The sequence below is a fragment of the Trematosphaeria pertusa genome (genome assembly GCF_010094035.1).
Source record: "Trematosphaeria pertusa strain CBS 122368 unplaced genomic scaffold BU26scaffold_3, whole genome shotgun sequence".
NCBI classification, from domain to species: Eukaryota; Fungi; Ascomycota; class Dothideomycetes; order Pleosporales; family Trematosphaeriaceae; genus Trematosphaeria; species Trematosphaeria pertusa.
Window position 1 is genome coordinate 1,086,591 of NW_022987214.1, and position 12,962 is coordinate 1,099,552.

The window sequence follows — 12,962 nt, forward strand, 5'->3', positions numbered from 1 at the left end:
CGCCTCAAGGCTTAAGGTCCTTTTTACTCGTTACGACAGATTTCGCGAAGCCGAGCACGAGCATCGCGATGATCGCAATGATCGTTGTGACTACCCTGCAGAAGACATGGGATGTGCCGAGATCGATGTGCATACCAGCGCCGTGGTTTGTTGGAGTGGATCTGCCCATTGGGGCCAGGGCATCTATCTTATCTCTTCAGGATGTCTACTAGGGCTTCGTACCTTGCTGATCTAGGTGCGGAAAGATAGGACGTCGCGCCGGACCTGCAGCACGCCCCTTGTCGAGAGTCTCCAAGCCGGCTTTTGCGTATCATTCGTTCTCGCTGCCTCTTAGTTTCGACGCCATCCAGTTTTCCCAGTGCATAACGGCCCTGGCGGAGGCGTCTACGCACGACAAGGCCCTCGTTTCCCGCCTAGAGTGCCTCGGGTCCGTGGCTGTCATCCCACGTCTCTAAATGGAGCAGCATTGCTTGTTCTCCCTCGTACACCAATGATAGCCGCCTGCTAGACCTCAATTCTCCTAGCCCCAGGCACCGCGGACATGTTTAAGACAAAAAGAGCCTGGGCTGCGCCGCTACTTTTCCAACCGAACCGAATACCGCGGTCTCCTCAGCGCATGCTCTCCCACTCCGGTAAAGCACTTCTGAATACCCTCAGTCGAGGATCGTCAGCGTGGTCGCAAGTGAGGGTCTAAGACTCGCCATGGTCCCATACTAGGGCAATTCTCAGCCTAGTTAGCCGACAAGCCATGCTTTCCTCAACCGATGACACAAGCTCGATCTCTGGATCTCAGGGCCCTGTCCAAGACCCCAATATTGGCGCGGGGTGCTCGTGCTCGATTGCATGTATAATTCGGATTCCCCAGGTTTCCCTTAGTCAATGGGCTACACGCCATGGTCTTCCATAGGTCAATGTCAGGTTAAGCATTGACTGTCTTCCTCTTTGAAACTGTCACTCGAGCACGTCATTTCGGTACGCTTTTCTTTGATATTTGAACTCCTTCTGCCGCAGTTATGGGGGGCCAAGGCTTCGAGATGTCTTTCCAGCGCGAGCTGGCGACGCAGTCATGGACTTTATACGGAATTGGGATATTCGTCATTCTTCTCAGAACGTAAGTTTCTAGATTTCAATTAGACAGGATACAGTGCTTGTTACGAAGATCGATGGTGTTCTCTCTTTTCTCCCACGTAGCTCTTCAGGGTCAGAGCGCAAAGTAGCAGACCAGATTCTGCCTGGCCGAATCGTATCTACTGGGTTATGTACATGTCCCACCGGATATGGTGCATTGCAGAAACAAGCTAACTGTTGAATTCAGATTCGCACGATGGCGAAGAGCCCGAAGTCCTGCTCTGCTTGCCCCGGACGACTGGCTGATGATGACTGCTGTTCCGGCCTTATATACGACGCTCATCGTGTGCCTCAATGTGATTGCTACTGGAGGAGGAAGTAATCTATATCCCCCAGAGCAATTCGAAACTTTTACTCAGGAGGATATCGAGGAGCGTATCAAAGGCTCAAAGATCGTGGTCGTCTCCGAGCAAGCAATGCTCAATGTGATTTGGACGTTGAAGTGTTGCATGCTGTTTATGTATGCACGGATGACCCAAGGCACGAAGCATCTGAAATATGTCAAATATCTGGCCATCTACGTTGCGATTGGTTGGGTAGCGGTAGAAACCGCTTTTTTCACGGCCTGCCGTCCGTTCAAGGGCTACTGGGGGTAAGGGAACCTACAATCCTACAAAAGGCGGACTAACCTTTTTGAAGCATGCCGCCACCAAACCCGCAGTGTACCACTTTAGAGCACTACGCGATTGTGCAGGCGGTCTTCAACCTGAGCAGCGATTTCTGCATGCTGTTAATACCTCTGCCCATGGTCGTCTCTCTGAGTCTCCCCCTAAAGCAGAAGATTGTATTGGGCATAATATTCAGCATGGGTACCTTCGTTGTACGCTCTTCCTAAACCCTTTGCTCCCGGTCTACGCTAACCGCGCACAGATCATCGCCGCAATTCTCACCAAAGTTTACAACCTCTCCGACGTATACGACACCGCATATATGCTCTGGTACACCCGCGAAGCCAGCGTCGCCGTCTACGTCGCCAATCTCCCCGGCATCTGGCCCCTCCTCCGCGAACTAATCCCGTTCCTGCGAAGCCACAACACCTACCCTCAAGGCAGTGCCGGCCTCCCACGCTACGCCTCGCAATACGGAAATATGTCTAAGGGAAATCGCAGTCGCATCGTATCAACGCAGAAAGAGAACGACGATGAGATCGAGCTCAGTCGCCGTTCCTTTTCGAAGTCAACTAAGTCTATGCATTCGTCGGAGAAGGTGATCACGGAGGAAGAGAGAGTGGGCCATTTTGGAAGGAAGCTTGGTGATTTGACGCATACGAGGAGGGGGAGTCCGGAAAGTGACGAGAGAGTGCTGAATGACGCGAGCGGTTGGGGAAAGATTGGATTGGCGGTGCATGTTGACAAGACTATCGAGGTGCATAGGGCGAGTTGGGATGCGAACCAGGGTGTCGGTATGGGAGTGGTCGGCGTTCAGGCGCCGCGGGTTAAGATTGAGGGGCCTGAAGGGGAGGTTGTGGCTAAGTGAGGAGCCTTGCTTGGGTGGACACAGGCGAGTGTCAGCTCGGCCCCTTCGCGACCTCGTCCTAGAAATGATGCTGTTACGATATGTTACGGTTTTGCGATTTGGTAGCGTGGCGTCGTTGGATGTACCATTGTTGGAGCGTTTAGACTAGCTTCGGCTTAGAATTGTATCATAGTTACATTCTGCATGCGAGTAATTCTATTTCCTTCAGTAAGACATGCGGCCACCGCATCACCTTCCTAAAACCCACTCATGTTTGAGATCACACTCAGCCACGGTAAAAAAAAACCCCCAGTGCTTCTCGCTTTACTCCGCCTTCTCTTCCTTCGTGGCAGCGCTGAAATCCCAGTTATTGAGATATCCGCAGCCCACCTGCCGTCACATTAGTACCATGAGACTTCCACGCTTTTCATACAGGCCTGTCACGGACTTACACAGAGATACGTGGCAAATCCAAGCCAGCCTAGATACGGCGCAAGCAACCATCCGCACACGGGGTCAACCTTCCCCCAGACGTAGGTAAGGCAAGATGTTACGCCACCAAGGGCGACGAGGTCAACAGCTGCTTCAATGGGGCGGTAGAAGCCGAAAAAGAGTGGCATCCAGGCGAAGTTGAGCGCTAGTTGGATGGTGTAGAGGGTGGCTCCTTGCTGCGAATTGTGAGTGCTGGAGTTGGCGGATGCAATGGGATTCGGGTACCTTGGCTAATTTGACGGTTTCGGGGTCGAAGGAGGTGGTTCCTGTAGTCCAGGCTCTCCAGGCGGTGTAGCCCATGGTCGCGTAAAGAGCAGTCCAGACGGGACCAAAAAGCCATCCAGGTGGGTTGAATGGAGGTTGCTTCAGCTTTCGGTATAACTTCTGCGACTCGTCGGCTGATGTAAGGGTCAGTACGTAGTCACTCTCTACCTTCAAAATACGTACGCCTTGTCGAGTAGCCTATACCAGCACCCACAGCCATAGGTAGGGCAATGGAGATGGCTGGCTGCTCGAAGACGAAGCGCGGAAGCGTCAAGGAAGGGATATATGTAGTCATTGTGGCTTGCTAACGACGAGTACCTTCGTTGTGGAAAGATCAACGTGCGTGCTGCGATTGAGCGTAGGAATCGAGTCCGTTTATAAATGCGTGAGGCTTCTCGTGTCGTATGATGGCATGTTCGGAACGATGGATCGACCAATCAGGGCTCGGCTCAGTCACGTGAACGCGTTTGCGCTAAAGGTGGAGCTAGTCTTCATTTGGCATGGTGAGACTGGAGCGGCCTCATTCGCCCGGGCCGACCTCCTACAGCCGCACGACCTACACGTCTTCTCTCCACCACCTGGTATTCTTTCGCGCCGGGAACTCCAGCACATCGTGAGTGCAGCTGCTTCTAGTTCGCATCTACCCCTTGTTTGTGCCCTGTCCCTTCTTGTACAGCTATTTTCATAGCTCCCCTACCTTTGTCGGCGGCGCTTGGGTGTCCGCCTACCTTCCTGCTACCTCTCCTCACTTCTCTTCTTACGGGGCTGCTGCGACGGCATCAATTGCGTCGTGCGCCGCCGGCCTCTTGTTGACTTCTGCGTCGCCTACTGCCTCCCTTGCACCACGTCTCATCGTCTCCTGTCACTTGTTTGTCGTTCGTTGCTCTAACGCGAGGCCATGATGGCAAACAGCTTCACTGCCCGATTGTCTATCGATTACCATCTACCCCGTTCGCCGGGCAAGATTGCGAGTCTGCGCCAGCAATCCTTCGTCCTTCCGCCGCCGATGGTTGATTCATCGCGCTACTCTGGTTCCTCCTGAGCGCCGTCAGCCTTTCGGCCCCTGCCACTGCAGCTCCTCTACAATTCCACCATTAGCGATCCTAGACGGGCGCTACACGTACAAATATGGATTCTTATACGTATGTCGTCTTTTCCATTATTGCGACCCTAGGCGCTCACCTTTTGCAGCACTCGGGAAGACTCCAGGCCTCCCGTCGACTCATACCGGCGCCGGTCTCCAGGTAAGACCGATTGATTCATAGTCAATTCACCCATCAACGCTGCACTGATCGTCTTCCACAGGTCGTTATCTCATTTCTGTCACAAGCCGCTTTCTGGGATTCGGCGCCCCAACAAGCACCTACTAGCGTTTCCGCGCTCTTTCCTTTCTCTGCTGTCTCCTTTTTGTTTGCGCAGTGCAGTGCGATGCAGTCGTCTTCATTTCACTTATTATCATCTTCTCATCTCACTAACAGTCGTCGAAGGCTCCGGCGACCGACGGGCTAGGCAGAACCGCGGACGTTCTCGATCGCCTCAGAACATTGACCGTTACCAGCCGGACCGCTCTCGAGACTACGATTACCGAGCCCGCGATGGGCCCCGCCGTCGATCGTCCCCGCCGCCTATCCAGGCCGGTATCGACCGGTACGTGCCTGGTCAGGACAATTTTGCCCCGACATTCACAACTAATCCGATACCGAACCCCATGTCGCTAGAATACCAGGTCGGCTTCAACTACTTTGCTGAGTGGTGGCGCGTTGAACAGGTCATAAAGGAAGAGAAGGAACGCGCTAAGAATGGCGGTAGGAAGCCTGTCCTCAAGGGTGAGCGGGAAGCTCGAGAGGAGCGAGGGAAAGAGCGTGAGTTGATTCAGGCCGCATACGACGAATACAAGGAGAAGCTCCAGGTGCAGATGGCCAAGACTTTTGTCGATAAGCACAAGGGAGAGGAGTGGTTCAAAGAGCGGTACGATCCTGAATACCGGAATGCTTTCCGCGAGAAGCTCAGGGGCTATCGACATGCGATCTACCTAGACTGGGAGCGACAGCTTGACGAGGGTCACTTCGACGAGTTCACCCTCGAGGGCATTTACAAGAACGAATCGAATGGTGCAGGTGGTATTGTCGAGAGAGAGGAGGGCGAGACCACAGCAGCCAATGAGGTTCTTGGCGTTGGAGACCTTCTGCCCTGCAAAGGAGGAGACCTACGCGACGAATCTGCTCTTCAACCGACTCTACTCATCAAGACAATCGCACCCACAGTCAATAGGGTCAAGGTCGAAGAGTTCTGCAAAGAGCATCTTGGCGAAGGCCCTGGCGGATTCAAATGGCTGAGCATGAGTGATCCAAATCCCCTCAAGAAATGCCATCGCATTGGCTGGGTCATCCTTCATCCCGGCGAGGAGCAGCCCATGGCTATCGATGATCGTGGTGATGGCCGTGTTGAGGATGGCGAGGAAGGCGCTGTGGATGAGAAGCCTGAAGGGCCCCAAGGACCTTTGGGAACGGCTCACAAAGCCCTCGAAGCCCTCAACGGCAAGACAGTTGTCGATGAAGTGCGCGGCAACTTCACGTGCCATGTCGGGATTCACGAACCACCGGCAGCGCCCCGAAAGAAAGCACTTTGGGATCTCTTCTCCGCTCCTGAACGAATTGAGCGCGACTTGGAACTCGCTCAACGATTGGTGCAGAAGCTGGACACCGAGCTGAGGGAGAATCACGAGGACGAGTTTGGCCTGGTCAACGGTATCTCTAAGATTCAGCAGCGTGTCACGGACCTCCGGAGCAAGGGCTGGCTCCAACCCCCCGCCAATGCTCCGTCAGCACCAAAAAAGGAGAGGAACCCAGAGGACATTGAAGAGGGCGAAGATGAAGCCATGGAAGATGAGGAGGAGGGGGCTTATGATGATGAGGTTGATGACGAAGAGCTGCTGGCCAAAAAGAAAGAGCTCGATCTGCTCATCGAATATCTCCGACGCGTCTACAACTTTTGTTTCTTCTGCGTCTTTGAGAGCGATTCTGTGCACGAACTCATCCGGAAGTGTGCAGGCGGCCACCTTCGCCGGCCTCGCGCAAGCCTGACAACGGCTGCGAAGGCTACCGCTAGAGCGACTGCTCTCGGGCAGCCCTTCCCATATAAGAAGCAAGAGCCTTCAGGAGAGGTCGAGGCTGAAGAAGGTGCTACGGAGGAGAAGAAGCCTCCTAAACTCAGTGGGAAGACACAGCAACAGCTTCAGCGGGCCTTCAACTGGGTCAAGACCTATGAGGAGAAACTTCTTCAGCTTTTGGAGCCGGAGAACGTCGATATTAAGAAGCTCGGCGGTAAAGCGTTGGAAGAAGCTATGGAAGACGAGCTCGCCAGGTATGTCAAGCAAGAGGACGAGTCGAAATGGCGCTGCAAGGTCCCGGAGTGCACGAAGCTCTTTAAAGGCCAACATTTCTGGCGCAAGCACGTCGAGAAGCGCCACACGGAGTGGTACGAAAAGCTGAAGAACGACGTAAGCACTCTGATCTCCTGGAACTAGGAAATGCTTGCTAATTGTAACATAGCTGCAACTCGTCAATACCTACGTTATGGACCCGGCGCACATAGCCCCTTCTCGCAGCGACGCGAACAGCAACGGCCACTTCCCAATGGGCAATCACGTCGCAGCTACCGGTACACCTCGAGGATTCAACCTTGCTAACATGAACATCAACCTTGCAAACGGTGGAATGAATGGTCTCAATCTCCAAGCCATGTTCAATCCAGCTATGGGCAATTGGGACCCGACCTTTGGTCATGACGAGCGGCACCAGGCCGGCCCAATGCGACGTGGCGGACATCGCTTCAACAATCGATCCGGCCCTTACGACAGGCAGCCTCGCGATGGCCGCAACCGGACCACCGGACGCCTGACGCCTCCTCCCCTACGTGGCGGACGAGCTGGTGGTCCGCGCTTCGGCGATGGTGGGCCAGGGCCTGTTCAGTCCACCCAAGGCCGCTCCATCAAGAGCTACGAGGATCTGGATGCGGTCGGCACAGGCGGCAACGGGGAGCTCAACTACTGAACACCCGGAGAGAGAGCATGTAGCGGGGGTACAAGACTGTTTCATGAGAGTACGGGGAGGCCTCTCACTCACATGTTCCACAGGGCTTCTTTATAGGGCAGGTGTTCGGAAGGCTCCTTTCATTAATCATTCGAGGTTCTCCTGGTCTTTTTTTATTTCGTCCTCTGCCCACGACTGAGTCGGCCCATTTACTCGAGGACTTGAGGATGCATTCAGATGGGTGGGATTTTCGGGAGATTTTCCACAATTCATTTCCGACTCTGTGTTCATATCTCCATGTACAAGCTCGAACCTAGGTAGACGTGAAAGCAAGCCCAAAGCTTCTGACTAGGGTGCCGCGAGACGATGCCATGTGAGGAATGTGACCCCAGCACTCCTGCATGGCTTGAGCAGGTGTGCCGATCAGGAGCACCTGGACTGATCGCTTGACGTTCGCCACAGATGTGTTTCCGAACCGGCGCCAGAGACAGATGCGCGCGAGAGGCATTCCAAGGGTGCCAAGCATCCGCAGCGGGGTGTGTTTCTTGCTCGCCGCAAGGCCAGGCGGACTAGACACGACTATTTCGCAGGGACCAAGGCGAATACTCTTGGCCAAATGACCGAGTGTGCCGTGCGATCCTTTGAGGCCAATGCGAAGCCCTCCACTGTGACTCGAATACTGGGCTTTGTCACTGCGCCATTTCCGGTGACGCAACCGGGCAACCAGCCACACCTCTGCCGCACGCGCACTTGCTACTGCTGCATGCTTACACGCCTGTACGCACTCCTCGCCTAGCGGCGTTCCTGCAAGCTGACCATCGACTCCCCGGCGGAATCTACTCGGCCTCCTCTTGGGCTTGTCCTCAACACCTTCCAAGCGGCGGAGATGCAGTAGAGCTTCAGCCGCAGCCCCGCCAGGCGTCATACAAACACGCGTCGATATTGCTCCGTAAGGACGCCGCAACCGGCTTTATTCTACCGCCTAGCCTCGCCTTTGCCCTACCTAGGTACCGTCCTTCCTAGCGTACTATTTCATCATGGCCTCCAGCAGCGTTCCGGCTCTTCGACTCAACGGTTCCGTCGAGCCCACCACCATGGACAACAAACCCTCCGTTCAGAACTTCGGGGAGCCGCAGCCGACGCCAGAGCGCCCGCCTGCAACGCGGAACGACACGAACTTCTCGAAATTCTCCACCATGTCGGTCCCGCCAGAAGGCTCCATATTGACGGGCAAGCAGGAGCATTGTGAGTGGCACAGCGAGCCTACACTTGACAAGGCACTTACACATAGACAGACCTCAAGCGCGAACTCATCTCGCAGCAGACCAAGTTCGAAATCTCCGAGCTCTCCTCACCTACCGCTCTCCAGCGCTTCGGCGCCCCGTTCCGTTCAGATGCGGGCGAAGTCGCCCCCGAAGACTCGGAGCTGCCCATCCTTCGCTACATGTTCGTAAACCACGTCCGCAACTTTCCATTCCTGGACAAGGCCAAGGAGAAGGAGTTCTGGCAGGATAAGCTACAAACTGTACGTTCGGCTGCGACATCATTTGGAAGCAACATGGAGGCTAACCGAGCGGTTGCGCATAAAGTTCCTTGAGTCATTCGCGAACAAGCATATCTCCTCCTCTGAGGATCGGTTAGAGGAAACGAAGCGTAGAAAGCTTGCGCTGAAAGCGGAGAAGCTGGTGGAGCTTATGATGGTCTCCGGCATCCCCACAGCCTCGGGATACGAGGAGAGGATACGCTTTTCAGAAATGGAAATCGTAGAGCGGGGCGCAAACGAGAATGGCCTTACTATTAATGCGCCGAGCGGACACTTCATCAATGGCTGGGACGTCAACGTCGCCGGAGTGCGGACGACATCTGTCAAGAAGCATGTCCGGTATCACACGCACGCAGTGAGTACATCTCAAAGGAATCGCTCGTTAGGGCAGTTTAAGGGGGCAGTAGCTTACTATTTCGTCTACAGGAATACCTGATCAGGGTGAAGCAATCAGGCTCACATGATTTCTACGTCGGGCGTCGATATCACGACTTCGTCCAACTACACAAGCGGATACGCTTAGAACTTCCGGGCAAGGTCCTTCCTCCTCTACCTCGAAAGAACAAGAAGGATTCCCTTCTGCAACCGAGCGCGGCAGACGACGATGCCAGTTCTATTTCCTCCATCTCTACGCAAGATCCAGCACCAGATCCATACGAAAATGGCAATGTAGGTGGTGGATTACGAAGCTACATATTCAGCAGTCACAAGAGAAATAGCTCCGCAACCTCATTAAACAAGGCCCGGTCCCCGAGGGCGTCGGGCGAAAACCTAGCCTACCAGCAGCCACGACTCCTATACCGAGAGGAGCAGCGTGTTTCTCTACGAGCCTTCCTTAGGACCTTTCTGCAGAACGAGACGATCGCGCATTCCAATGCAATGGCTGAGTTTCTCACCGGCAATCCCATCGAGCTGAACGAGGAGGAAATGGAGGATATTGAGAGGCGAAAGGAGATGGATGAGAAGCGCATCGAGGAGCAAAAGCAATTCTACGAGGTGGCAAGACAGCGAGCGGCAGAGCTCGACATCCACATGGAGAAGTTCCGCCGAGAGATAGTGGAAAGCAACGGATTGTCGCATCTGTTTCAGGAAATCAGAGTCAAAAACACCATTGCGGAACTCAAGCCGGAGTATCAGAAGTTTGCAGAGTGGTTGCGGATAGAGGTCGCAGCCACGATATATCATCTCTTCTTGGCCGAAGACAACTCACCGGAGCTTTTTGCGCAGGCGAAACGGATACATTCCCTGGTCCCATACACCGTCTTGAAGAACGTCATCAGGATTGCCAATCCTGCAGCGGTCATGAATGGAGTGTTGGATCTTTTCCTCGCCCAGCCCTTCGGTGCACGTTCGCTACTCCAGCGAATGTTCGGCATGGCCATCAACGACGGCGTCCGGTCCGCACAGAAATCGATAGATACCCTCGGCTCGACGAAGATAAAAGACGACGTTCTCTGCTCGAAAATCAAGGCTTTTGTCAACTCAGACGACGAGGTTCAGGATACAATCCGCGCAGAAGCCGAGCAGGAGAATGTTGATATTGTTGTAGCGATACTTCGATCCGAATACTTCGAGCCAGAGTTAGCGCCTGAACAAGTGGAGAAGGTGTTCAACGCATATGTCGCCTGGAATAGTGCGGTAGAAGGACCTAGCCGCAAGGGGTTGAGCCGAGAGCCCAGCAACTACAGCAACTACAGCAACCATAGCGCTATCTCGAACGGCTCCATTCAGCTTGAAAAAGATCTGCGGCAAGGCGCTGAGCTCTTCGCGCACCTAAAGCAGTACTTAAAGCTCTGCTTAAGACAGCGAGACAAGCTCATGATGCTTCAACTCATTGAGGAGGTATGTTACTCCCACTTTATTCATTGTACTTCGAAAGCTGACTCAACATCAAGCCTACTACTCTGCAACTCTTCCGCGACCTCTTCACGATCTTTTACGAGCCTCTCGTTCGGGTCTACAAATCCGCCAATGTCTACAACAGCATCACTGATTTCGCCATGTTCGTCGACGACACTATTCGGGTCATAGAAGCCTGCCAGCGGCAAGACGTGTCCGCCGATCCCAACCAGACCGTTCAGGCGTTCATTGACCTCTGCGCGCGACACGAGGACAACTTCTACAAGTTCGTTCATGAAGTACATATCCATGATAACGGGCTCTTTGATCAGCTGATGGGCTGGTTAGAGGGTATCCTAGAGTTCCTTCGCCATGGTCCTAGAGGAGGCGGGAAGCTGGATATGAACGCCTTGTTCCAGGGCGCGATGGACTCCGGCACTATAGACAAGAAGAAAGCGACCAGGGAGATAAACTCGTTGATTAAGTGGCAGACAGCTCGCAAGAAGTGGCACCAGGACAAGACAAGGCAAAAGATGGCTAGTGGTGGTGGGGAGGAGCCTGGCGACTTGCTCGGAGGTATGGGTGGGTTCAAGACGTCCGACTTTGGGCTTAATGAGGTAAGAACTCTCAAAACCGTTTGGGCAATAGATGCTGACTGGTCTTAGCTCGATCTTCAAGATCTTGAACTCGATGACGATGCTGACGATGATGAATCCGAGAGCGATTTGGAAGACGAAGAAATTGCGGATCCGATCGCCGCTGAACGGAAACGTCGAAGTAGAGCCCAGGAGAAGCTTAGGAGAAAGGCCGGAGAACCTAGGAAGCCGCCTATCGAGGAGATCTGTAAATTGCATCCGACCTTCCTGAGCATGCTGAGGTCGGTTCTGGCGGGGTAGAGGTCTTGTTCTCGCTGGAGACGGAAATGTTTGGTGTGCTGCGCGCTCGGGTAGCAGAAGGTAAAATAGGGTTTCGAGTGTAATGGGTGGCATTGGGTATCGGAGTTTGACTTTTCTTGAGGCATATGTCAACGACGACTAGGATCGGATTGGCACATTCGGGGGTATGCTCCAAATAAAACACATTATTCCACCCACTATCTCCATGATATTCCGGCTTACAGTAGGCAGTGACGTTTCGTATCATGAAGACAGACTAGGATTGAACTCATAGCTCAAGGGTATCATATATAATTTACCTCGCTCCGCCAACGCCGATCCATGAAGTACTCCCCCGGTTCCCCATGTCCTTCGGGCGTTCAGATCCCCATGATGTATTCCGGCGTTTCCCAAAACAACATGCTCATTATGCAGCATGAGCTGTTTTTGCCCCTGACAGCTGTTCCGCTTTGCCATGCCTTGGATACTATCCTCACAAGTGCCCCACCTTATTCGTTGCGCTGCACTGCATGCGCGTCAGCAAGATTTCCGGACGCTTCTCAAGGCCTTGTCGGCTCCTCCGTACTCATTCTCCCGTCTCCATCTCTCATCCAAACATCCTGCTGGCTAATCGGCCGATCCCCCTCATTGATCACCATGGCCTCTCTCCTCCTTCTTCTCAAGTCCCTCTCTTCAGGGTCCCTCTCATGATTCCTCGTTCCTGACCTCAGCCACGGTAACGTACGCCTGCTACCATCACCTCCATTTCCCCGATATGCCAGCGGTGTCGACGGTGGCGCAACATGGTGCTGCAGGACATCGTAATCAGACAGCAGATTGACAGCTAAGTGCGCTCTATGTTGTGTTTCCGGATCGCTGCTCTGCAGATCCTTCAACAGGAGAGTTCGCGCAACAGGGTTCGATATGAAGCGCTCGCACATAATCTTGGTCGCTGCCTTGCGGATCTCCACGTTTGAGCAGGTTGCGAGCGTTTGTAGTGAGGACGTCTTTATAGCGTCTTCTTTGCCGCCCGGGAGCGGGATGGTGGGGCGCGGCGCGGCGTTGTGGACTTCGGTCAAGGTGACGATGTGCCGGAGGCCATGGGCTACGCCTTTGATGGCGACGAAGGTGAAGACGCCTGGGAACAGGTCAGCTGTGGAAACGCGAGGGCGGAATTTGGAGGGTGTAGGTACCTAGGCCGAGCCAGAGCCAGCGGTCTTCTATCGTGCGCGCCATCGTATTTTAGAGGTCATCGTGGGTGAGGCATGGGCTTAAGACCGACGCTGATGGCCGCACGGCAGTGACTGTCAAGCTCTCACGAGTGATGCGGAAGGC

At 54.1% G+C, this 12,962-nt stretch overlaps 5 protein-coding genes across 5 annotated transcripts; 3 read left to right on the forward strand and 2 right to left on the reverse strand.

Moving 5' to 3' along the window:
- Positions 1 to 624: 624 nt before the first annotated feature.
- On the forward strand, positions 625 to 2,711 carry BU26DRAFT_215836 (uncharacterized protein). The gene is made up of 4 exons (XM_033820703.1): positions 625 to 1,111; positions 1,316 to 1,720; positions 1,768 to 1,948; positions 1,999 to 2,711. The coding sequence occupies exons 1-4, from the start codon at positions 1,014 to 1,016 to the stop codon at positions 2,602 to 2,604; spliced, it is 1,290 nt and encodes a 429-aa protein (XP_033688131.1). The 5' UTR covers positions 625 to 1,013; the 3' UTR covers positions 2,605 to 2,711.
- An 82-nt stretch (positions 2,712 to 2,793) lies between these two features.
- On the reverse strand, positions 2,794 to 3,647 carry BU26DRAFT_515501 (benzodiazepine receptor family protein-like protein). The gene is made up of 4 exons (XM_033828081.1): positions 3,523 to 3,647; positions 3,301 to 3,473; positions 3,036 to 3,251; positions 2,794 to 2,973 (listed from the first exon to the last, which is right to left on the reverse strand). The coding sequence occupies exons 1-4, from the start codon at positions 3,632 to 3,634 to the stop codon at positions 2,908 to 2,910; spliced, it is 567 nt and encodes a 188-aa protein (XP_033688132.1). The 5' UTR covers positions 3,635 to 3,647; the 3' UTR covers positions 2,794 to 2,907.
- Positions 3,648 to 4,375: 728 nt separating this feature from the next.
- On the forward strand, positions 4,376 to 7,524 carry BU26DRAFT_215870 (uncharacterized protein). Its single transcript, XM_033820704.1, has 4 exons — positions 4,376 to 4,481; positions 4,531 to 4,583; positions 4,818 to 6,838; positions 6,891 to 7,524. Exons 1-4 carry the CDS (start codon positions 4,468 to 4,470, stop codon positions 7,389 to 7,391), a joined length of 2,589 nt encoding a protein of 862 aa, XP_033688133.1. The 5' UTR covers positions 4,376 to 4,467; the 3' UTR covers positions 7,392 to 7,524.
- Positions 7,525 to 7,955: 431 nt separating this feature from the next.
- On the forward strand, positions 7,956 to 11,895 carry BU26DRAFT_515504 (uncharacterized protein). Its single transcript, XM_033828082.1, has 6 exons — positions 7,956 to 8,615; positions 8,666 to 8,895; positions 8,960 to 9,268; positions 9,340 to 10,755; positions 10,809 to 11,369; positions 11,418 to 11,895. The coding sequence occupies exons 1-6, from the start codon at positions 8,408 to 8,410 to the stop codon at positions 11,646 to 11,648; spliced, it is 2,955 nt and encodes a 984-aa protein (XP_033688134.1). The 5' UTR covers positions 7,956 to 8,407; the 3' UTR covers positions 11,649 to 11,895.
- On the reverse strand, positions 11,836 to 12,942 carry BU26DRAFT_515505 (uncharacterized protein). Its single transcript, XM_033828083.1, has 2 exons — positions 12,821 to 12,942; positions 11,836 to 12,765 (listed from the first exon to the last, which is right to left on the reverse strand). Exons 1-2 carry the CDS (start codon positions 12,861 to 12,863, stop codon positions 12,188 to 12,190), a joined length of 621 nt encoding a protein of 206 aa, XP_033688135.1. The 5' UTR covers positions 12,864 to 12,942; the 3' UTR covers positions 11,836 to 12,187.
- Between the last annotated feature and the right edge of the window lie 20 nt (positions 12,943 to 12,962).

Coding starts and splice junctions, on each gene's coding strand:
- BU26DRAFT_215836 (XM_033820703.1), top strand. CDS start 1,014: ATGGGGGGCCAAGGCTTCGAGATGTCTTTCCAGCGCGAGCTGGCGACG. Junction 1,112..1,315: donor TTCGTCATTCTTCTCAGAAC/GTAAGTTTCTAG, acceptor TGTTGAATTCAG/ATTCGCACGATGGCGAAGAG. Junction 1,949..1,998: donor TCAGCATGGGTACCTTCGTT/GTACGCTCTTCC, acceptor AACCGCGCACAG/ATCATCGCCGCAATTCTCAC.
- BU26DRAFT_515501 (XM_033828081.1), bottom strand. CDS start 3,634: ATGACTACATATATCCCTTCCTTGACGCTTCCGCGCTTCGTCTTCGAG. Junction 3,474..3,522: donor TATAGGCTACTCGACAAGGC/GTACGTATTTTG, acceptor CCCTTACATCAG/CCGACGAGTCGCAGAAGTTA. Junction 2,974..3,035: donor GATTTGCCACGTATCTCTGT/GTAAGTCCGTGA, acceptor ATGTGACGGCAG/GTGGGCTGCGGATATCTCAA.
- BU26DRAFT_215870 (XM_033820704.1), top strand. Junction 4,584..4,817: donor ATACCGGCGCCGGTCTCCAG/GTAAGACCGATT, acceptor TCTCACTAACAG/TCGTCGAAGGCTCCGGCGAC. Junction 6,839..6,890: donor ACGAAAAGCTGAAGAACGAC/GTAAGCACTCTG, acceptor ATTGTAACATAG/CTGCAACTCGTCAATACCTA.
- BU26DRAFT_515504 (XM_033828082.1), top strand. CDS start 8,408: ATGGCCTCCAGCAGCGTTCCGGCTCTTCGACTCAACGGTTCCGTCGAG. Junction 9,269..9,339: donor TCCGGTATCACACGCACGCA/GTGAGTACATCT, acceptor TTTCGTCTACAG/GAATACCTGATCAGGGTGAA. Junction 11,370..11,417: donor CCGACTTTGGGCTTAATGAG/GTAAGAACTCTC, acceptor GACTGGTCTTAG/CTCGATCTTCAAGATCTTGA.
- BU26DRAFT_515505 (XM_033828083.1), bottom strand. CDS start 12,863: ATGGCGCGCACGATAGAAGACCGCTGGCTCTGGCTCGGCCTAG. Junction 12,766..12,820: donor CTGGCTCTGGCTCGGCCTAG/GTACCTACACCC, acceptor ACCTGTTCCCAG/GCGTCTTCACCTTCGTCGCC.